The sequence below is a fragment of the Brienomyrus brachyistius genome, chromosome 18 (genome assembly GCF_023856365.1).
Source record: "Brienomyrus brachyistius isolate T26 chromosome 18, BBRACH_0.4, whole genome shotgun sequence".
In the NCBI taxonomy this organism is placed as follows: Eukaryota; Metazoa; Chordata; class Actinopteri; order Osteoglossiformes; family Mormyridae; genus Brienomyrus; species Brienomyrus brachyistius.
The window spans coordinates 10,071,588-10,094,890 of record NC_064550.1 but is presented as its reverse complement, the minus strand read 5'-3'; the positions used below and the strand labels follow the sequence as shown (position 1 = coordinate 10,094,890).

At 46.3% G+C, this 23,303-nt stretch overlaps 1 protein-coding gene across 1 annotated transcript in view; it reads right to left on the bottom strand.

Moving 5' to 3' along the window:
• Positions 1-23,303, bottom strand: part of LOC125712464 (syntaxin-1A) — a 76,131-nt gene that overhangs the window by 9,243 nt on the left and 43,585 nt on the right. Inside the window, exons 4-8 of the mRNA XM_048982497.1 lie at positions 21,622-21,696; positions 17,108-17,181; positions 16,637-16,745; positions 2,945-3,018; positions 978-1,115 (exon numbers count right to left, since the gene is read on the bottom strand). Coding sequence (XP_048838454.1) covers positions 978-1,115; positions 2,945-3,018; positions 16,637-16,745; positions 17,108-17,181; positions 21,622-21,696 — 470 coding nt within the window. The remainder of the gene's footprint in view (positions 1-977; positions 1,116-2,944; positions 3,019-16,636; positions 16,746-17,107; positions 17,182-21,621; positions 21,697-23,303) is intronic.

Genomic DNA, 23,303 nt, shown 5'->3' with positions numbered 1-23,303 from the left:
TTACTGGTTAATGCTTTAAGTAAGAGTGTACTTTAGAATGGAGATTGTTTTAAAAAGAGCTCGCCAAAGAAAAATTTATTCCACAAACACATTAAGAGAAAAGGCAATTACACTAAGCATACTTATGTTAATACAGGTTGTACCACATGAGATCTGTGAATAATTCATGCGGAACAATCACTTGAGAATCTGAAGAGCATCATTCTGAATTCAGTCCTAAGGAGAGACTGAGATAAAGGTGTGTGGGATGGAGACACTGAACAATGTGGCTGAAGGCCTCGTGTGGGAATGCATACACACAAATCACGTGACCCAAAAGGACGAGCACTGGGCGTCATCATCATACTACGCCCAGCTACTCCCCGCTGGAGGTCCATTAAGCAGCAGGGCAGAACACTGCCCATTAAATGTTGCTATGCTGCACCTTCCGTTGGGGTAACTGTTGACTCGGCCACTACCCCACCTTGTTTGGTTAATCGACACCTGACTGAGTTATTTAACTAATTAAGTTAATTAATTAATTGACCTGGGGGGTGAAATCTAATGAACACATGGAGTGGATGAGGTGCCCCTGAGGTGAGGTTTGGGAACTGAAGTGTTCATCTACCCATCCAGCAGGATATCAGTACCTTTTTGGAAAATATAAGAAATTCTTGTGAATTTTTTCATTCCTGTACGGCATATGTTCGAATGTTGAACTGTGCATTTTTTTTCTGAGCAAATATGCACTTACTGCCCAGATAAACAGCTTTTTAACATTTTCTGTGACTGCCTAAGATTCTTCACAGTACTCTATAATCTATTCGTTGACAGCTATGATCCAACAGACCTTCATAGACGCGTTCTCCATTAAATAGGTTAATCGTTGTTGGGGCGAGCTTCTTTAATTAGGCTAATATCGAACAGCCTTCTGGGACCTTGGTGGAGCAAACAGCTGTAGGCGGCAGGTTGGCATGAGGGCATCACGTCGGTCTTACCTGGCTCTCCACCAGCATGGCCATGTCCATGAACATGTCGTGCAGCTCGCGGATGCTGTTCTCCAGCTTGATGATCTCAGTGTGCCGTGTCTCGATCTCACTCATGGCCTGCTGGGTGATGTTGGAGTCCATGATGATCTGGAGGGGAGGGGGAGAGGTAAGTGTCTGGCAAATGTCTCCTCAGCGGTCCTGCTTGGTTTTAACGCACCCCTCTGAGCCAAGTTGGACTGCCCCTTTTTGTTTGGCCATGCCACCAAGTGAAGCGAGACAGAGCTCTGAGTTGAGAGACGTGTCAAGGAATCTCAAGGAGGAGAGTCATGAGAAAGCCACACGGCAGGCACCAGATCGTGTAGACGGCCTGTGCAGAATCAACAGCCCTACTGAGGGCATCTCGGCTGTGTAAATGCAGCGATGGTCAGTGCATGAACTTAGCCAAAGCTACTACTGTCAGAGAGAATTATCAAGCACCATATACCGTATAGAGAAGGGGCATATTACTGCACCTCCTTCATGTTTGCATGGGGTTTATTTTTTGGGGGACTCAATGGGCTAACCCTCTGGCGTCTAGGGGTAGGGAACACACATTCACTGACTGGTGCATGGTCACACATTTCATTCAATAGCATAAACTTAATTCATGGCAAATAAATTATTTCTTATATATTTGTTTTGGCATTAAACTAATGTGCTTTGTAGATATGTCAGATTTATGTGAAGTTTGTAATTTGACATCAAAATATAGACATTGCAAAATGCAGTATGGAACACTTCCAGAAAGATTATAAAAAGTACATAGTAAGTAATGGTGGAAGTTTGTTTTGATCCCAGATATTTGACCACCGAAGTCTTGGCTACATGAAGATGACTAAATGGTGTAGTTGCAACATTCAGTTGGATAAATAAATAAGAAAAATCTAACTCATGTCACTATTTCTGGCTCCTTTCATTGAATAAGCAATTTTCATGTGTATGAATGAGCCATTCACACCTGGCCACATCCCCCCCCCCCCCCCCCTTTTATGGCGCTGGTAGGGATGTAACTGGATCGCGTTTCACTGTTGGGTTGTTCATCAAATTACCATGTGAATGTGATTTGAACACACGGTAATGCGACTATTTATAATGCGAATAGCGATCTTCAGGTGAGGGCAGTACTACACGCCCCCGATGCAGGTAAAACAAAGAAAGGTGACATGGTTTATTTTTTAGCCGATTTAACCTAATTTTAAAAACTTTAATACTTCTGACAGTGGAGGTTTTGAAAAGAAGACAGATTACGGATTTAGTCAGCGTTTTTTTCCCATGTTTCTACAATACGATTTCAGCGAGTTATGAACTGAAATACACGAGAAAGATACGCAACCCCAGAGGGTTAAGAAACCGTGCCTTTGATCAGAAGGTTGTGGGCTTAAATCCCAGAGACGGCACAGTGATTTTGCTGTTGAGCCCTTGAGCAAAACCCTTAACCTCCAATGGCTCTAAGGATTGTCTGACCCTACTTTTAGACACTGTACTATCTTTGTGGAGATCGTCCATTCATTTCCATGGGTATAACCCTAATCCCAACAATGACAAGATTAACCCCTGCCCAGTCCTAACTTTAACCATAAGTAATCAAACAAAAGACAAGAGTTTTGGCATTTTTAGTTTTTTGATTGCAGTAACAGATTTTTATGTTTGAGTAAAATGTTTTCATCAGGTGCCCCCCGCACCCCCAACCCCGGGGAGCTACAGGCTCTAAATTAATGCGTCTGTTAGTGTGTGCCTGTCTAAAACAACCCACGCCTTTATCCTGTATTCTATAGTTTCTCATTTGTATCCTCTGATCTTCTACTGACAGAACGAGAATGAAGGACTTTTGTGATTAAAATCTGTACTTATCCTGCGGTGCATAGCCTCAGCCTCGATGCATCATCACACAGTAATGCAGAATAACAGCGGAGCATGGACACTTCCAGGCCGCTCACCCCCGAGGTGAAGATGGCGGGGTTGTCGCTCTCCAGCATGCTCTCCAGCTCGTCGTTCGTGGTGTTCCTGCCAGCTGAGGTGACACAGTGACACAGACAGGTGGCACTGAGATGGTCACATACAAGGCAATCAAACACTGACCAACCAGGGCAGAGAGCGATAAAACAAGAAATACTGATCTACCAGCTAACATAGAAGAAAAATGCCACTGACTGAAGGTTCTACCTGAACACCAAGACTGGGTCCACGCAGAACCCAAATTTTGACTGCTACAGTATAGAGTCCAAACCTGTTTTATCCTTTATCACGTTTTGGATGGTCTGCGCCATCATCCTAATTACCACTAATTAACAGAATCCACGGCTAGAAGCAAGTCAAGACGGTGTCGAAGGCACAGTAACGCTCAGTAATATCTAAAGGATACAACGGAGTTACTCAAGCCAAAGACACAAAGCGTGCTACATCTGCGACAATGATCTCATGAATGAGGAAATCTGAAATAAAAACATACAAAAAAGGAACCCCCCTCCCCTTCTGTCAACTGCTCAATTATCTGCCGCCCGTCTTCCGGTGAATTCTCATTTCCTTCCCTGGCGATGCATGGGGGACGCATTACGGTGACACGCTGAATGAATATCCCCAGGATCCTCTCCGAAGAGCATCGCTCAGGCTTTCCGCACACAATGGCAGCGCAGGCTGCGCCCCCACATGCCACGCAGGCAATTAGAGAGCTGATTAGGCCCTGAAAGGCACCCGTTGCAGAATTAATCACAATTCAGTTGGCGTTCGTCGGGCCAGTTAATTATTGGAGTTCGGCTAATTTTAGAGTGTCGGCGACGAGATGCGCAGTTTAATGGGAAGCCTGGGCCGAGGATGTGGGTGTGACCCCTCGGATGGGAGACATTCTGGAAAGGAGCCCAAAAACAATCCAGGAATCTCAGTGCATGACGGGTCGGCTTAAACGGTCGTGTCCAGTTGCAGCTCTACGTCTGTTATTTAATATCACTACGCATCATAAGCCTGCAATTAGCATAATACTCACAAACCAGCAGTGGCCAGCACGAATGGAGTTCTCTCAGAGGACGACCTTTCGTGGCTAATTAAGAATATCTGAAAATAAAGCCGATTCATTGCCTTGACAGCAGCATTAGGGAAAAACCCAGAGAGAGATGCGAAAGTCGAAATCTGCACCTGTAAATTTGAATTATGTATGACGGTGCTTGAAGTAAACCCCAAAGTGCTGTCCCCATGCCAGGCAAGACAAATGGCGCTGCTGTGACGGTGCCTGATCATCTGGAGGAGGTGCATGACAGGACAATCCATCAGGAGCTGGTGGAGAGGACAACGAGCATGCACCACATGTGACCCTCCCTGGGCCTTGGTGATTAAAACAGCTATGTTCTGCTCTACTCTCTCTGTTGGCCAGTCTGTCAAGCCTTCTGTTCAGGACAGAAATAAACAGGCATAGCTCATTAAAAACAATAACATCCCCTCCAACACACACACACACACACACACACACACACACACACACACACACACACACACAGAGAGTTTTAATTATATCTTTGTGGGGACTCTCCATTCATTTCTATGGGGAAAATTCTAATCACAACATGATGACCTTAACCCCCACCCAGCCCTAACCTTAACCATAAGCAACCAAACAAAATATAAGACTTTTGGCATTTTTAGCTTTTTGATTGCAGTTGCAGATCTTTGTGGGGACCTGAAAAATGGTCTGCACAATGTAAAGGAAAAAAAAAACAGGTTTTTATTACATATAAGGTAATATAAACCTAAGCCCCCCCCCCTCCCAAAACAAACTGTTGGTGTCCCTTGCATGGTGTTTATTATTATCTCCAGGGTAAAACTGATCTCACCTATCCTGAAGCTCAACAAGTAGAGAATCATGCCAACAGCACAAACGTTGTGAGTTTGAGTCCCAGGGAACACATGTAACCCTTCCCTCTGCTGTAAGCCGCTTCAGATAAACGGCTCAGATAAATGTATTGCACTGTTCTGAGCTGTTGGAGGTCATGTAAAGGCCCGTATTTGTTACTGCTGGAAGCCAGATGGTTGCCCGGGACTTTGGGATCGTTATCAGACTGTGTCCTACCCACCTTACCTGTGGCCTGGGTGGGTAAACGGCCCCCCCAGATGTTATGTGCCACTCCGGCTTGCGGCAAACCTGAAACCCCCACGCTGTCGCACGGGGATGAATGGTGTCCCTTTTTGGCCCAGCTGCCCCGGAGCTTACTGGGATGCTGAACTGGAAACCCGGCGACGCGACTGATTCCAGGCCTTTGCTTGGATGGGGGCAGATTAGCTCGTCACGAAGTGTTAACATGACCACTGTATGTTTTTCTGCTACTTGGATGTGGGTGGGGAGTCTGAATTTAAACCCATAAATACCTCATCTGTAGAATCTCATTCAAAATTAAAATGTCCATTTCTTCCAAAGTATACAATGCGTTACAGCAGACTTTCAGCATATACATCGCATACCAAAGACGTGCATCTCCATCACTGAGGCTGTGATACATCTCAATGTGTCGCTAATGATCCAATACATTACAGATATATATGATGCAACTAGTAATGTGATACAATATTATTCACTGCTGCTGCATTCAGTGTGATTTGACACGATTTGATTCAACACAACGCAATTCACTGCGATATGATGCAATGCGAAAGAATACAATGCTACGCAATTCAATATGGTACAGGGACAGTCTACAGAGAAGGTATAGTTCTAAATATTGCTTGTCAAAAATTATTGGTCACATTTTGAAATCATAAAGAGATACAGTATGGCCTCTACGAATAATTATGTATTAAAAACTGTGGTGCACGCTTTTTCAATCGGGGCAGTCGCACCGTGAATTTTTATGCCAGTGCACTGATAAGAATCAGCGACTCTTACCATCCTCATTGGATACTAATTACGCAACTTCTAACCAATTATCCATCACTGGGTCACTGGGAGTCTGGAGGCAGCACAAGGCACCGGCCACATGGTGCCAGTTACCATATATTGCATATGGTTAAATGCTAAAAACAATGCAGCCTAACTAGCATAGCGTCTGCATCACTGATATTACTGTAAGACATCACAATTACTGAGCAAGTATTCACTACAATTTTGCAAGTGAACCAGTCATTAATGGTTCGCATTCATTAGTGAGAATCTGATCTGTGAAATTACAGACAGGAATAACCAGAATGTCAGAAACCTCTTCTGCTTGGCCTAAGCTCCATCTTTTCCATAAGATCTTCCCAGTTTAAAATCTCAGTAAAAGAGGAAGGCAATACTTAACCCAAACGGCCATCACTAAGCTCAACAGTGCTACAATCAGGCCCCTCTTGGGACCAGCATCCCTTAGGTTATGAGCTTGTATTCCTAAGCACTAAGCTACCACCCACTCTCCATTAGAACTTCTGGCATATGCAGAGACCGTGACCGTGGTGGCGTGGTCATGTGACCGGATCGGCAGCTGTGACGAATCAGCACAGAGGAGGGTGTATATAGATCTCCTCATGGTCATAGGCACCTCCATATTTTTTACATGTACTAGATAATCTTGAAAAAGAATACTCACTAAAATTGCAAGTCTTTTTCCTAAGGCAAAGTAAAAATATTTTAATGAAACAAACTACCTGCTCAATAATGTCTGTACAGAATTGAAGGTAAGAAAAAACTTGATCTTAATCTAACTAACTAGCAATGTAAGAACTGCATGTGCATAACATGCAATGTTGGTATTAATAATGCACATCGTTGAGCCCTGTAAAATACTGCAGCCATTTTTTTAATTCAGTACAAAATACTCCACGCGTTGTGATGTCTTCGGCGCTGATGCCAGTTTTTACGCCAGTGGAAAACCAACACCTTGAAGTACCAAAAGTACGGTACCTGGTGTGTTGGAAAAGCAGCCTGAGGATACAAAGCAGGAACACAGAAGGTTTTGCAGCAAGAAAGGCTGAACTGAAGTACAGGCCAAGATCTAAAATGGGTTAGAGTTTCTCCCGGAATGTTATGCCCCATTAAAAAGAGCTGAAACGTGCTGAAGCGCAGATGAAAAGTGGCAGCAGAGCCTGACTTCTAGATCTCAGGTGCTGGAAGTGGTTGTTTCACAGCAGGTGCCTCAAATATTAGACTAATGGGAGGACCAACTGCGGGGTGGCAGGGGGACACCCTTAGATGGGATGCCAGCCCATCACAGGGGATAAGGCAGGGGGACACCCTGGACGGGATGCCAGTCCAACATTGCGTGCCATTTGAAAGCTGTCACTTTAGAGTAGATTTCATTTTAGTTTAGTATTCACATTAGTTTCAAGTGCATTATATTATTTATAATTTAATATGAGACCTTCCAATTTTATCTTATGGCTATTCAGATATTACATTATTATACATATTAACTTCAACCAATTCTCCAAGAAGAAAACTTATTAAATATCAGAATCCAAATCTGAATATCATATATCTCAGTCATAAATACACCAAGATAAAATCAAACTGCAAATGAAAATCAGAAATATAAACTTTTTGCACCTCTGAAAGAGTAACTCTTTCTGAAATTCAACAATCTGATTACCCTTTGCGTACAGCCACAGATAGCAGCTGATCTTCGTATACTGAAGACAGACTCGTCCGGTCATGTGGGAAACCGCGCAGGTTTGTGGGCAGATGAAGTGTCGGCAGATTTTATTGCCTGGCAGAATCTCTGGATTCATTTTTTAATCAGTCATGCATATATGCTCTTCTTTATAGGGTAATAATTTATCAAGTAAAATAGGAAACAGTATTTCAGACTTTTCTAATTTAAAACATTATAATAAAACAAGAGCAAAAAGACAACCTTGAACTATGCCTGTGTTTAGGACAGATGGTCGAAGGGTTAAAATATTTTCCCAAGTTAGACTCTGTAACTGAAGAAAAAAAAAAACTGTCCTGTTCAACCATGCCCCCCCCCGCCTCGCCTGCTTTAGCAGTGCATGGTGATGGTGAGCTGAGGAATTTCAGGATGGGGACACCCAGTCCATCGCGAGGCCTTTGCTGACACACATTATCACAGGATACGGCCGATTGAAAGTCACTGGTTCCGCTAACCGCATGATTCTGGTCTGTGGGAGGAACCGCATTCAAACATAGACAAAGCTCACAAACTCGACACTCAAGCCACGGGGGAAATCGAACCCACGAGCCCAGAGGTGTGAGGCTGCGTCATAATCAATCTATAATCAATCTATCCATCCACCCAAGGTGACAATATCCAAAAAACCCAAAACAGTAATGCACTGAGCCCTTTGTCATTTCCTTTCTCTCTTTAAAGTTTTGTACATTGTGAATATGCGCTCTGAAGTGTCGTTTTTCAAAATGTAAACCTAGCTAATTAAAGATCTCCCCTGCGTTTCTGCTCAGTTGGCTTTAAATGTGACTAGACGGCACATTTCCACTGACACGTGTGTGCTCTTCACCTGGGTATTAGAGAGGATGTTGCCGCGTCACGCGTGGCCCCCCCCTCTTGTGGGGGTGTAATTTCGCCGTTGACAAGGGCAAAGGAAATAGGCCCCACCCTCGCCATGACAACCTGTGCAACCTATATAAATCAGGGGTGTCGAACTCCAGTCCTGGGGGGCCGGAGTCCTGTGTAGCTTAGCTCTTTCCCTGTTCCACCATGAATGATTCAGCTCAAGAGCTGTGTAGTAATTAGCACAAGGAGTTGAATCAGGTGTGTGAAATGAGGGGAAACCCAAAAATGTGCAGGGCTCCGGTCGTCCAGGACTGGAGTTTGACACCCGTGATATAAATAATACAGAAAACTGGAAAGAACTTCTTGCAGAATCAAGTAGAACTTTTTTCAGGCTTAGAATCAGACACAGAGTGCAGACTGAGACTCCCAGTCCCCAGCCCCGGACCCCCCGCCCACCTGCCCTTTCCCCATGGGGGTGTAACAGGTAATTGCCTGCTGTGGGGAAGAGCTCCACTGATGTCATTGTGGTGCTCCTCCAGCTGCAGCGTTGTTTTTTTCTTTTCCAGGACAGGCTGGTTCAATATTGACACAACGCAGGCTCTCATTTCCTGCATGTCCCACACCTGCAGGGCGGCGCTGTGGAAGTCGCGGGGGCGGGGGATGGGGGTGCTAGGGCTGACTGACTGAATGCAGTACGGAGCACAATGTCTGGGGCTGATCATTAAACAACTCAGGCCCTGAACAAACAAGGAGGGGAACAAACTCTACTGTAATGCATACTAGCTATTGCTTATAAAATAACCATTTTCAAACATACACACACACACACACACATCTGTTTATTGTACACTTAGTAGTCTATTTTTTTATTCAAATATATTTGTTGAAACTTTCAGAAAACAAAACACACAACATAAAAACTGTTTTAATTAACCTCATAGAATGTGGGGGGGGGGGATGTGGATGTTCCACAGTTAGACCAAATGCGACAAGTGATTCTCAAAGCCGCCCCCCATTCCCCGTACCTTCAAGGCAGCTGTCACACCGTCCTCAAACAGTTGCTGTGAGTAATTGTGTTACGACGACGCACATCTGATTTTTTTTCTCTAATTAGCTAGCCGAAGCACCGTCCAGTTGATGTGATGCCGCTCCGTCCTCGTGTTGGGTCATGCGACGCACCGTACGGCTGAACCTCGACCCGCCACGTGTGAAAGCGCAAGCTAAGCACGTGCCTTTCAGCTACAGCGCTACGCGCTTCAGCACGGGCTGCGAGTGGCCTCACGTCACGGCCTGCACAAACAGCCACGACGTCATCGATGACGAGCACCTCATGTTGCTTACAATCGAGTGCGGTCAGACGCCGCCGGCATGAAACGGAGCCAAAACGATGGCATGCTGCCCCGCATTCAGTCCCACCACAAACCCTTCAGCATTTGGACACACGCAGGAATGAAGACATCATTTCCTGTTTACTTTCCATTTGCAGTACTTCGGGGAGCAGTACAGCCAGCGTGAGGCCGGAATTTGCATACAGTTGCAAGCAATTTCAATATAATCTGAGCTCCACATGACCGCAACAGCTTCGGGATTCCGACTGCTTGTTAGTGGGTTGGGTTGTCACTCCAGGGCCTACCACGGTTAGCATGCCTGCTAATCACAATGTCACAGACAAAACAGGTCATGCTGCTATTAAAGGATCTAACAGGCGTTTGGATTTGGAAGGCTCTGATCCATATGCAGGCGTAAAGAGTGGTATGGAAAGCGGTCAGCATCTGGGGGGAGGCTGTAGAGCACCACTGAGACACCTGGTCCATCACTAAGGACAAGACCACCCAGAGGAGGGCAGTCCACATTTCTGCAGACATCAGAGCAGAGCTGGAGAGGTGAATGGCTTCATAAGACCGTGCAGGCCACCATTAACTTGGTATTCGGGAACTGTGGAAAAAGAATATCACCAATGAAACAGACTGGCGGGTGCTAAGCTAAGCTAAGACTGAATTGGAGGACTGATAAAATGGAGAAGAAGAGTCTGGTTGAGAAGGACTGAAATACCAATGAGAGGAGAGATTGCAAGAGGCACAACGGGATAATGTCACTCGACATCTCCTACATTTTTAGATTTCGCTTCAGAATTCCCGGGTCTGTTTTTGATTCGAAAGGAAAACCACCTAGTAGCTTTGATCCATTGATTCGACCCATCTTTGGTAAAAAGCCCACCGCAGAGTGGGCTTGTCGACTCGGAGGGGAAAACTATGAGAACGTGCTGTCAATTTTTCCATCGAGGCAGTGGAAACGAGCTCCAACTCGACTTCCTGGAGAAACGGACTGAAGGTAAGGCAGCCAGGCAGACAGAATCTCACCTCTCGGACGGAAGAAGCGATAAAAACAAAACGCTCAAGTTCCTGATACTCCGGCTGAGAGTGTCAATGCTGAGAACAATCGAAAACTTAACAGAAACTCTGCACAATTCATTTTCACCCTCAGCCAATCAAATGTTCATGCTGTCCCAACATGTTTCTTAAATGGATAAAAAATTATTTCCAAGAGATAAACCATTGTTATTCCAATTCGCAACTGTGTGGAAAATCACAGACAATTTCCGAGAAGCCTTCCAGTGCTCTGCCTGATGGCATCCTGTGTCAGGAGCTCTCCACAGCATCGCAGTGATGCGTGATGAACATGATGAACACAATAGCTCAGAGCTCCAGGGAGATCCGGCAAATCCCCCACCCCCCAACCCATGGGAAGCGAAGGATCTGACAGGTTGCCATGGCAAACCAGTCTCACTGATTGGTGCATCCTCACCTCATTATTTCCCTTTTAAAATGATCACTCTTTGAGGGATTTAATAATAATGCGGTCCATAGAGAATTGGTGAACAATGCACTGGCTGTGAAGCCGGCAAATTAATTGTTGATGTGTAAGAAATTTCCTTAAAATCTGATTAGTTCAGTTCCTCTTGTTTGCGATGCTGCCTATTGAGGAAACCAGGTATGGGGATTGCGGTTTGTATTTTTATCCCCCTATAATTCCCACAGGCAATGGGAATTCCCGGGAAAATGTCTGGAAGACTGTGAGAGCATCTGGTCGGGTTGGTAAACAATTACAATCAAATTATGCTTTTCAGGGACTGATGGAAATGAATAAGGCAAATGAGATGCTAAAATATATGCAAAAAGACCAGTTGAGTCTCCTTCGGTCACAATAAACACGGGGGGTGAAGTCAGATTATGTACATCTACAGGAACACGATCCTACTATCAGTTCTCTTTACTGTTACTCTGCAGGTGCAGATTCTCTTCTAAGAATTAGCCTGCGGCTAAGCCGTTTTTATCCACCTCGAGACAAAATCGTGAGCTGCTGCTGTGAATCTGCAACAAAAGCAGATTAGCTAAGCATCAAATTTCAAATGAAAGCTTCTGAATGTGTAGACTAGTCATGCACTAGTCTCTACCTCCTGGCATATGTCAGCATTGATGTTTTCGCCCGTGTGCTACCTCCAGTTGCATGTGCTTCCACATGTTTGTTTCTGGTCAGTTACCAGTTACTGCATGTGCTGCCCAATGAAGGCAAAAAAAATCAAAGCTCAGAAAGAGGGCATCAACGTTTTTCGACTGTCCACCTGTATGTGCAGTAGACAGGTAAATTATAGTATTTTCTTCAAGCCTGAGCATAGTTAAGCTTGTCACAAGATAGAACAGAGCCTAAGCGACTGAATTTTGATCATAACTCAATTTCGATAAAATACGCAGTTACGGTGTTTCGCCTTTATGTGGCAGTACGGCTCCTCTGTTGCTTTTTGACCAGGCTCTATGATTGGCTGGATTAATTAGAGTTTGTGGAATGAAATATGACAACAGGAAGTTTTTGGGAGGCCACGTCATGGCGCTCCAGGACACCGCCTGTCCCTGCGGCCACCTGCACTCGTTTCTGACTGCAGGACTCGCGTCCAGGCAAAGTCAGAGTGGACTGAGAGGCATTAAGTAACTCCGACAGCTAACTGAGCTCGGGTGCCGATTCTTGCCCTGTCACACCAATCGTACGTCATGCAGGCCCAAGACGGACAAGAACACAGAAAGCACGAGAGGAGACTTTGTAGCTGCTTTCCGCCACCATCTCAGATCCGAATCGTCCTCAGAAGGTGCGAGCAGTCACACGGCACCTGGCAGTGATTTCCCAAACCCGTTTCCAAACACAGGCCTGCGGCATTGAGGCTCCAAAGGAGTCAGCAAGCAGGGAACCTTGCAACTGCTGTCCGGAACAATCCGTCCAGCCTGGCCGAAATTAGACACCGAGGGTTAGTCACAAGTCCAGTGGACGAAGGAGGGCGTCCACTTTTTTCAAAAAAATCGGTAAATCGGTGTCTGTGGATCCGAGGATGATCATTCAGAGAGGATGGCCCGCTGGTGACGTCACAGCCGGGCCCCGTCCTTGAGCTCGGGCTAAAGGACGGAGCAGCAGGCACAGGTGTGTGTGCACAGCATGGGCACGCGCTGAGCACGTGTGAGGGCGCCGCTCTCGTCGGGGGTGAGACGAGCCAGAGAGTGTCGGTTCAAACCGGCAGGATGATGCAGCTGTGTGGTTTTTCAAAAATGAGAAGCTAAATTGACAATGACAAGGTGATTAAGAATCCAAACATAACTTTGGCGAAAAGCAAACCAAACGCACCAAAGTATTGGCCACAGAACAAAAATTAAAATAGTATATAAACCAAAGCCATTTTTTTTTAGGTGGGGGGGCAGCAATGTTTGAGAACATTCTGAATACAATTATGTTGTACCGCCCCCACTGACTGGCCTACAGGTTTATCACAATGCAGGTTTGGGAACTTTGACAGCAGGACTGTAGGTCGGTTGCTAGAGATGAGGCAGCTAAAAAGATGAAATGGTGGCAAATGGCATCCGTGCCAATCCCAGTCATTAAAATCGTTAGAGACCCCCCCCCAGACCCCCTTCAATATAAATGAAGCATAACTGAACATATATAGCAAACTACTTGTATAATTTTTTAGATCCCCTTTGAGAGTATGACTACTATGCGGTTCTGAAACATTCTCTCGCCGACTCACGTGATTGGTGGGCACTGTTACCTGATTTACCCCCCCCCCAGTACATTCCCCCCCCCATACATCCATGGCTTATTTCAAATCTGAAGCAAAAGTAAAATTGAAACAGAAATTGAAGCCTAAGGAGGGAGAGAAATGGCAGCCTAATGAGAAGTGAGATCACTGTGGCATGCAGACGCACCCTCGTGACCGCCTGGGCGGCGGAAAAAGCAACAGTCAGTGCAAGCAGCTGAAGGATCGTGATGCAGACATGGAGCCGTGGTGCAGATGCTGGAGGACGTGGAGGTGGGGGCTAATGGCCCCTGCGGTTGTCACCGCCGACAGGCCCCCCCCGAAAAGGGGGCTGCCCTTTAGCATCAGACGCTGGGGGACTGGGAGTTCTGGGGCTGCAGCAGACATGTCAGATTCACAGGATCTGAGCGAGGGAGCGAGAGCCTGGCCAGGAGGAACCCCAGAGCACGCCTGCCCACCACACTGCCGGGCGCCGTCTTCCCCAGAAGGAAACGGCATCATCGCAGCGCGTTTCCGTACAGGGGCCCTCAGTGACCAACAGCGCAGTTAATATTCAGAACTGTATTAAAAATAAAATTCAAATCTCTTACACAGGTTGACTAAACGCAAAATATTCTGTCACCTAAATTCAAAACACTGTCTCTATGGGTGACTTAAATTGTAGATGCACAACAAACTAAAATTCACACCACCCAGCAGCCTCCCCCCTCAGTAAAGGGGAATGTCTGTGAGCAGCCAGGTTAGAAGGAAAGTGGAATGCAAATTGGGGGGGGGGGGGGGGGGGGCGACACACGATGGATTAATCATGTCTGCCGTTCCTACTTCCTGATCATCCTTACTTTCATCTGGTCCTTCAGAATGTTGGAGGTTTAAACACGTCCTCCAGAGAAAACTACTAACCGCACTACCTTACCTTAGTGGGTCAGGTGAGGGGCTCTAGCTGCGGCAGGCTGACATTAACACGACCTGTCACAGCCACGCGCAGCCATGGCAGGCAGGGTGGGTGTACCCCAAAGGATGATGTGCACGTAGTTCCCGCCTCCTGTGAAAGATGATTGGCCAGGTGCGAGCTGTTACCCTGTGCCAACAGGCTGCGTTTGCTGTCATTTAACTGGAAGCCTCATCCCCTAAATCAGGCCACAGACGCACATTAACGGCATCAGGAAAAAAAAAGGCAATCCCCGTTATCTACCCAGTCTTGGTGAGGCAGCTTCCTCGGCTTGATGTTATGAATGTTTAATGTCAACGGCACGGCAATGCCGCTCGCGGAAACAAAACCATCAATCAGCATCAACTGGCAGAAAACAGTAATGTGGGATGTGTGTTTTGTAAGCTACGGCTTCTGTCAAACACCGTGTTTGGTCTAGGGGCGTGCCGTCTAGCCGGTCGGGAGAGGCGGAAGGGGCGGAGCCTCAGGACATGGTTTAGGGCCCAAAAGCCCCACGAGTGACAGATGGCTGAAGCTAACGAGTCCCGTCTTCCTCCCCAGGCCGCAGAGCCCGCTGCCAGTTGGGGAAGGAGGCTCCAGGTCGCCTACCGGCCGGCCCTGTCCACGTTTGGGGTGTCAGGGTGAGCGATGGAGGGGCTCAGAACGCTTATGGTTCACATACGCATTATGAGTACAGATCAGACATTGTCTGGCACTCACATGCTACTTGGTGACATTCCCTAATACCGCTGCCAACGACAGATCGAGTCCATCTACGGGCTCCGTCAGCCGAGTCCAAATCAAATTATTCGCATGCAAGTAATTACAAATGAAATGGAACAAGAAAAAAAAATTATTTCCTTCACGAATCTCCACTATATATTTTTTTTGATCCCGATTCCCATAAAATTACCGTGCGGTGGCAAAAACATACGAGTATATTATGACAAGCTGGAAAACACTGATACACCCAAACTGGCTTCTCTGTTTCCTATCATGGGAATTAAATTGACCCGTGTGTGAATGTGCCTTTGACAGTTACTGGGCTGATGTCACGGTCGCACCAAAGTCTGTTCAGTCTCAGCTTTGGCAGCCAGAAAACCCTCGGACCACCACAGACTGGCTGACATGATTAATCACTGAAGGCCCTAACCCTTCCGATTTAAGGTTTTTTTTTTTGACCTATACAAGGCTTGATGTCTGGTCATTCAACTGGACCACCACCATCCAAGGAAAGCATTCCTGACCCAATGAAATCCTTCTGAATGTCTGAAGCTACAGTCATAACAACGTTCCATTGCTCTGCAGACTGTGAAGCTGGCAGCCAACTGTTACCGAGGTGACCGGATTCGGCATCGCACAAACACGCAGCCCCTGCACAGCCCCTGCTGATTCGCACAACCGTTATTTACCGCCGTGCATGGAGGGAGCTCACAGCAGTTCTGCAGGCTTGCAAGGATTCACGGCTCTCGAGAAGTTAGTAATGAGTCATCCGGCGCCAGAAAAAAAAAAAAACTTCTAACATATAAACATGGCGCAGAAGTTGTCATTGCTTACACGACTCGCCCAAAGTGGATGCTGAGACGTAGTCAGCGTTCTGCTTGTGGAACGGACAACTGAGCTCCTACATCCACTGCAGGATGCAGCTGAAGGTGTTCAGCCACAAACTGGAGGTATGCTGAAGTGCTTTTCTGCTCCCTTTGTTTGCTTTCTGTACCCATGCAGCTGATCAGCTCTGCGTGTCCACGTTCCAACACGTGCTGCCGCAGTGATCGAGCAGCCCTGTCTCTCTATGTGCCAGATCCTTTCTGCAGATTGTGTTAAAGATCAGCCCAAGAGTTTCTTCATGCCTTATTACCTGCTACACGCTCATGTTTTCACTTTTGCTCTTTATATTAAGAATTATGTATAAGTGCCATAACAAATATGTCATACTAATACGATGATTCATCATCATCATCATCATCATCATCATCATCATCATCATCATCACCACCACCACCACCATCTATTTTGATATATATCATAATTATTATTATTATTATTATTATTATTATTATTAATAATGATAATAATAAACCCTTTGTTTTTATTAAATTAGCTTTTAATTAATTTAAAACATTCCACAGAGGGCTAAGCGGTGCAGTCAGTGCATTTAACAGCAACGGTGCAGTAGTCTAAAGGTCGGCGTCACTGGACTCACTGATCTCCAGCTGCCGCTGGATGCGGCCCTTGCAGCGCTCCCTGTAGTCCGACTGGGTGGCGTTGTACTCCGTCATCACCTCCACGAACTTGCGGGACAATGTGGAATGCTGGGGAGAGAGAGGGAGAGAGAGAGAGAGAGAGAGAGAGAGTGCACGCAAGTCAAGGGAGAGCGAGAAGCAGGCTGACGTTTAACGTTGTATTTCTTGCGTTGAGTTTCCACTAACACTGTACAGCAGCATGAAATCTAATCAGAAGCACGAGGCGAGATAAACCTGGATTCTCTGTTCTTATTAACCCAATTTTGCCGTAAAATGAAGGCACCCGGGGCATGAGTACTGCGCAGGCTTCTAGGCGGAGAAGCTGTAGTCCAACCTCCAAACATGTCTGGTGGTGTTTTGAAAAGTTCTGCCAGAGAAGGTGCATCTTTGGTGGGGTAAGAATTTATCAGGCTCTGCACTCTTTTGCTCACCTGCGTCTTGCGTATCCGCAGGTCCGCAGACGACCTGTTCAGGCCTTCCTCGTGTTCGATGGACTGCTCGATGCCTGCAGAGAAACACAGGGGTCTGTTTACATTCCTGGAAGATATGTTGCCTATTCCTTCCTACAAATTTGTATATTTAGACAGCCAGATCACTATTAATTATCTACTGTGGCATAACAAGCAGCTCCCAACAGGGGATTTAAACCTGAAGCCTTTCAGTTATCTTGTCCCAATTGTACCATCTGCTGTTGGGGACTAGAGTATGGAGATAGCAGACTCTCGTGCCCTTAAGTTGGCTGGTATATAAATCAGATACAACACACTCCAGACCATTCTGGAAATGGTGTGGACAGCGTGTCATACTGGGCCCCCTCCACTGTTAACCACAGCCAAAACTCAAGGCCGGACATTTACGGAGATACTTCCTCCTTGCGCGTCCTCTGGGACTGTCCCACAGCTAACCCCAGCCAATGCTGGCGCTAAACCACAATTGACTGCCATGCATTTCCATGGAGAGAGCCACAAAAAAATGTTCTGGAAAGGCTGGAGAGCATCTTCATTATAAAATCAGAAAAATCATACAGAGAGTACCAGAACATTAACGAACATTACCATGTCCAAAAAAAGGAAAAACTTCATTTTAAGTATCAATGACCGCTATTACCAGAATGACAGGTGATAATGTAATCCATCACTCTTCTTGCCTATCTTTTATCTGCTAATGGCAGCAAGCCTCTCTCTCGCTTTGCATGCGATCACGGCTTGAGGCTCTCTCCGGACGGGGTCTCTCTTCGTGACACATAAGAGCGTAAGCACGCAGCAGGCGTCAACACGCACGCGGGGTGTGCTCATGCCCATAGACACGAACGTGAAGAGCCGCCCTCCTTCACTAGTGAAGCACAGTCTCATTTCAGGGTGAAGCGTGGTCTCGTTTGAATGACTATTCTAAGACAATTACATAACTACTGACTTGAAATTTTTAGAAAAAAAAAAAACAAGAAAAAGGGCATTATATATATATATATATATATATATATATATATAAAAAATTATTTATAAAATTTTGTGACAGAATGGTGGCCAAGATAACCAGGATCTCCCTAGCCTTGGGCCCTGGAATGACATGTAGTAAATATTAACCTGTGAACATAAGATGATCTGGCCCCCACAATCCCCCCCTGACCTAAACACTATAGAGCTGGTTTGGGATGAGTTGGATCGAAAAGTAAGAGAAAAGTAGCCGACTGGTGCCCAGAACTTGAGGAAACTCCTTCAGGACTGCTGGAGAAGCATTCCAGGTGGCTACATCTGGAATCTGGCTCAGAGAATGTCAGAAGTCTGCAGTGCTGTCATCGAAGTAAAAGGGGGCTGTTTTGAAGAATCTAAAGAGATGTTAAAATGTTGAGATGCTGATATCCATTGGATATGCATCAGAGATACTCCTCACTTTGCGACCTCGCTGTTTGCCGATCGCCAAGTTTGAATGAAGGAATGGTTTATACTTGGCATGAGCTCCATACTCCTGATGCCAAAACTGAGCCGTGCTTTGCAACTGTTATATATATATATGACACACTGCTTCAAGTTTAACACCCATGTGTCTGACATGGGCCACCATATGCTGAATCTGGCAGTTTGGGTAAAGCTTCCAGCAAAGCATCTGGAAGCATCTGATGATGTCCTTCAAGAAAGTTGTGCATGTTGGGTTGTGTGAAGTTTGTTTCAAGTAAAAGCAGGGCTGGAGACCAAGGCAGGTTTGACCGACGGCAGACGCCGATTAGGAGCCGTGGCAGCTGCACCATCGTCGGCCCTGCGACGCCCCAGAAGACTGACGAGAAGAATCACAAAGGAGCATCGGCGCTACTGCTGAACTCCAGCCTGCTTCTTGGCTTGTCAAGGTGACCCTGCCCCCCCCTCCCCAAGTAGTGACCCCATAGCCAGATGCTTCAGACTGTAGGCCACCCCCCCCCCCCCCCCAAGAGGACTTGCTGTCCTCTTTTTGAACCCAGAAAGACCAGGGGACACTGTGATGTTCACTTACGTCTAAAAAGCTTGTGGGGTAAAATGACACTTGCTACAGGACCCTGTGACACAAATATGATCTAATTCAAAACAAAAAAAAGGTGCTACTTCAATAGAGTGTACATGCGCACACACACACACACACACACGTTGTGTGATGGAATAATTATTATTAACAATAATACTATTCATTATCATAATATTAATAATCATCATCACGAGCAAACCTTGCAATCTCAGTCATCTGACTCGCACACCCCCCCCCCCCCCAATGGGTTTCCCTGCCGTTTCCATGATCCAGGCAGCTGCACCTATTTTCAGTTTCTCCAAGTCCCAGTTTGTGTCATCAAGGGACTCTCTCACTCAAAGGGGTACGTGTGAGACTCACACCAAGTTGCACAGCTGAAGTCAAAGTCTGGCGGAAAAATGCTTAAAACTACTTATCTGGGTAGTAAGGACACATCTGCTGAAAAACCACTATGTGGCATTGAAAAATAAACAGAAATACATTAAAAGGTAATAAGAATTCTATCCTGTTGGATGGCTAGAACAACACCACTTCAGATACCAAACCTAGTCAATTAACTTCCTGGGGAATAAATTAGCCAAACAACCTGTGCTGTAAATTGAGGTAAAAACTGGATATTGCATGGTAACTGCAAAACACTGGGGCGACTGTTGGAGCAGTTTTGAAATGGCTGAGCTGACACACTTTAACAGACATAAAACTATGTTTTACACCAACGAGGCTATAGCTAGTGAGTAATATCCCGCCCAACCGGATTTACAAGATGTGCCGTTCAAGCTGTCATGAAGAAATTTTAAGAAACTGGGCAAGATGCGGACAGAAAGTGCAGAGTAAGAGCCAAAAATCTGGCCGTTTCTGATGAGCAGCACTTTACGCAGTGACCTTAAAGGAAATCCAGTGACACTGGCACCGGGCAGAGTCACCTGGCACCAAAGAACACACTTCAGCTGTGAGAAGTTTCCCAAGACTTGGTCTCATGTTGCAGCTGAAAAGCCATTCGTGCAGGACAAAAAGCAAGCAGAAGCCGCACAAAGCAGTGGGCGGCTACCAGTGGCAGCGGATCTTATGGAACGATGAGCTCCAATTAGAAAGTTGTGGTTGGCAAAGGCACCCGTATGTCAAAAGACAGGTTGGGGTTGAAGTACACAGATGCTGGGCCATCTGGCCAGCTCACGGTCCTGATCTGAACGTGACTGAAGCTGGATGAGGTCACTGGGACAGGAGGAACCAAAGCCCGGCAAAGTCTAAAGAAAATATATGGTAAGTCCTGCAAGAAGCTCAGTGTTGGGTCCAGAATGAAATCACTGTGGGTGCTTCTGAAATTTGGGGGTCGTGACCTCTCACTAAATACTGTCACAGTCATACAGTAACTGGCTTCCACCTGAGGGGGTGCATTATTAATCTGAGTGTGTTGTGCACAAAGTCAAACTCGGGTATGAAGAAACTCGGAGGAATTTCTCTCAAGACTCTTGGAAGATAACATACAGAGGTGGACGCAAGTGAATTACCGTATTACTGTCTTAAGTGAGGTCAAACAAAAAACATTGATTCGTTTGAAAAGCACAACACATTCTTGTTTGTTTTAGTGTTCATGTTTGTTTCGCTTAATTCTACTACTGTTTTTATGAGGAAGTATTTTCAGGGCTGAGATAAACAGCTTTATATGTAATTTTCCCGAGGGACCCAACTAATGAATAAATTTAAAAAGGTGTGTAAAATAGAGAGCTGGTGGTCACTGTCAGAAGTGACGCATTTGTGAAAATTGTGAAAAACGCACGAAAAAAAGAAACGGTAAGGCAGTTAGACGGTAAGGCAGTTAGCCGGTAAGGCAGTTAGCCGGTAAGGCAGTTGCATATCTCGGCTTTCTGGGCACAGCCAGAAGCTAAGAAGCCGGTGCATGTGAGCAGAGAGCAGCTAACAGGAGCCGCAGCAACAAAAGAATGTGACGGGTGCATTGGCAGCCAGCGGGGTCAGATGGGGGGGGATAGTACAGGGGAGTCCGTCTCCACGGCGACATGCACAGCGAGGCAACCGGCTTTGACTACGGCACTGAAGCTACGTGGCTCTGTACTGTTCAGAGGAGCGAGTTCCAATTGTGACCCCAGGAAGAAGTGGAGAAGAGAAAGAAGGTTACATTACTGGCAAATTGTACTTATATCACGTTAGCCATCGAACTAAAATAAAATAAAATAATAATAAAAAAACAAAAAAAACAAAAAACACAACACTGACACTCTAGTCGCACAGTTGAACAATATGTTAGTGCGTAGCACTGAAAAATCTGTCTAAATCATTTCTGACTTTTCCATTTCGCCGGAGATGATTAATCACTAAACCTGCTTAAGCTGCTGAATAATGAAAGGGCTACTCTGTACCACTAACTGTTCCCATCTGCCGCTGCACGTCCACGTGAAAGCGGCTGGCGAGAGGATGACGCTCACGGACGACTCACTCTTTAACTTGGAGCGCACTTTGTTGGCCAGCTTCTTAATGTCGGTCATCAGCTGCTCCAGGTCGGCCTTCGTCTCTGTGAGAGGAGAGAAGAGAGAGGGAGGATGCTGAATGGGAGGGGGGGGCTCTGGTGCCTGTGGCCCCTATCTTGGCGACCGTGCTGGGGAGGCGTGAGTCACACTCGCACTGTCCTACATGTGAATGCTCACGCGTCGATTGGGCCTGGTCACCGTCTGCAAACCGGCGGTTGACAAGTGGGGAGTAATACCATCACAGATGCATTGTGGGGGAATGGTCAGACCTCTCAGGCGGGACAACCGCCCCCCGCCCATCTCGCACGCGCACACACACACACACACACACACACACACACACACACGTGTGTCTTCATTTCTTTACGGGCACACTTCATTCATTTCTATGGGCATAACCCTAATCCAGCAATGATGACCTTATCCCCTACCCAGCCCTAACCTTAACCATAAGTAACCAAACAAAATACAAGACTTTTGGCATTTTTAGTTTTTTGATTGCAGTCACAGATTCTAGAAAAAAAACAACATTTCACGATTCATTTTAAGTGGCAAAGGGGCTCCATTTAAAACACATTAGTTCTGTGTACATCGCAGTTCTGAATTTTGTGTTTCATGACAAGAAAACCACATTGTGCATCATACATATAATGAATAAAACATGACCGTAAAAAGGTTTGGGGTTGGCTAAAAACATTCAAGGCTAATCCTCAGTAGCACCGCCGCTGCTGCTGACCCGGTTGTTAGCAGAACCAGCGGTAAATCACCCGAAATCTTAATACAGGTTAACGATAAAGCAGAGATTTGATGACCCATAGTGCACTGGGCCATAATCTTCTGCTTTATGCCAGTGGAATCGAATGAGGGATCGAGAGATGTGTGACCGCGGAAGATTTCGTCAGTCCGTCTGCCCAACGAGGTGTCATTACGATGTCAATATCAGCTGGAAAGCAGGGGGCGGAGTCACATCGAGTGGTGCATGCATCAAACACAGCAGGAGAAACAGGAATCAAACTGGCTTCAGATCACGTAGCACCGTTTGACCTAACAGACATAGATGATTTGGTGTGTCATTGTGTCAACATATTTTTCAGCATGGTCTACATGTGGCAACGGACCGCACGGCTCTAGGCGGACACCTTTAGCGCAGTGCCCTTCCCATTTCTCCTTGCAGGCTTTTTCGTTCGCAGTGCTTGTGGGAAGCCAGGCGGGAGTAATCAAACTCCGAATAATGGATGGTCGATCAGGGCGGAGGTGCCATGCCTGGCGCTTTCTAACGTTGTGGCAAACGGCTCCCCGGCTGCCTGTGCGCACGCAAAGTGCCGGCGCAACAAAAGCGGAAGGAACGCAGGACCGATCATCCACTGACAGCTTTATAAATAAACCAGACAGTACGCGGTGGCATTCACACGGATGGAGACAGAAACGTACCTGGAGAGTGCAATTAATAGGCAAACGTGAGCTGGCTCCGCTGGGAGGCTGCCACATCTGCGGCAGAGCACAAAATGGCAAGGATGGATGGGGAGAAGCAAGGAAGACCTGAGGAGAAACAGCAGCCGCCGAGGCCCGAGCCACTTCCCGAAGGCTCTGAGCTGGCTGACATTTTGCTCTGCCTGGGTCTTCGCCTGCTTTCCTGTCACTTGTCACCTGC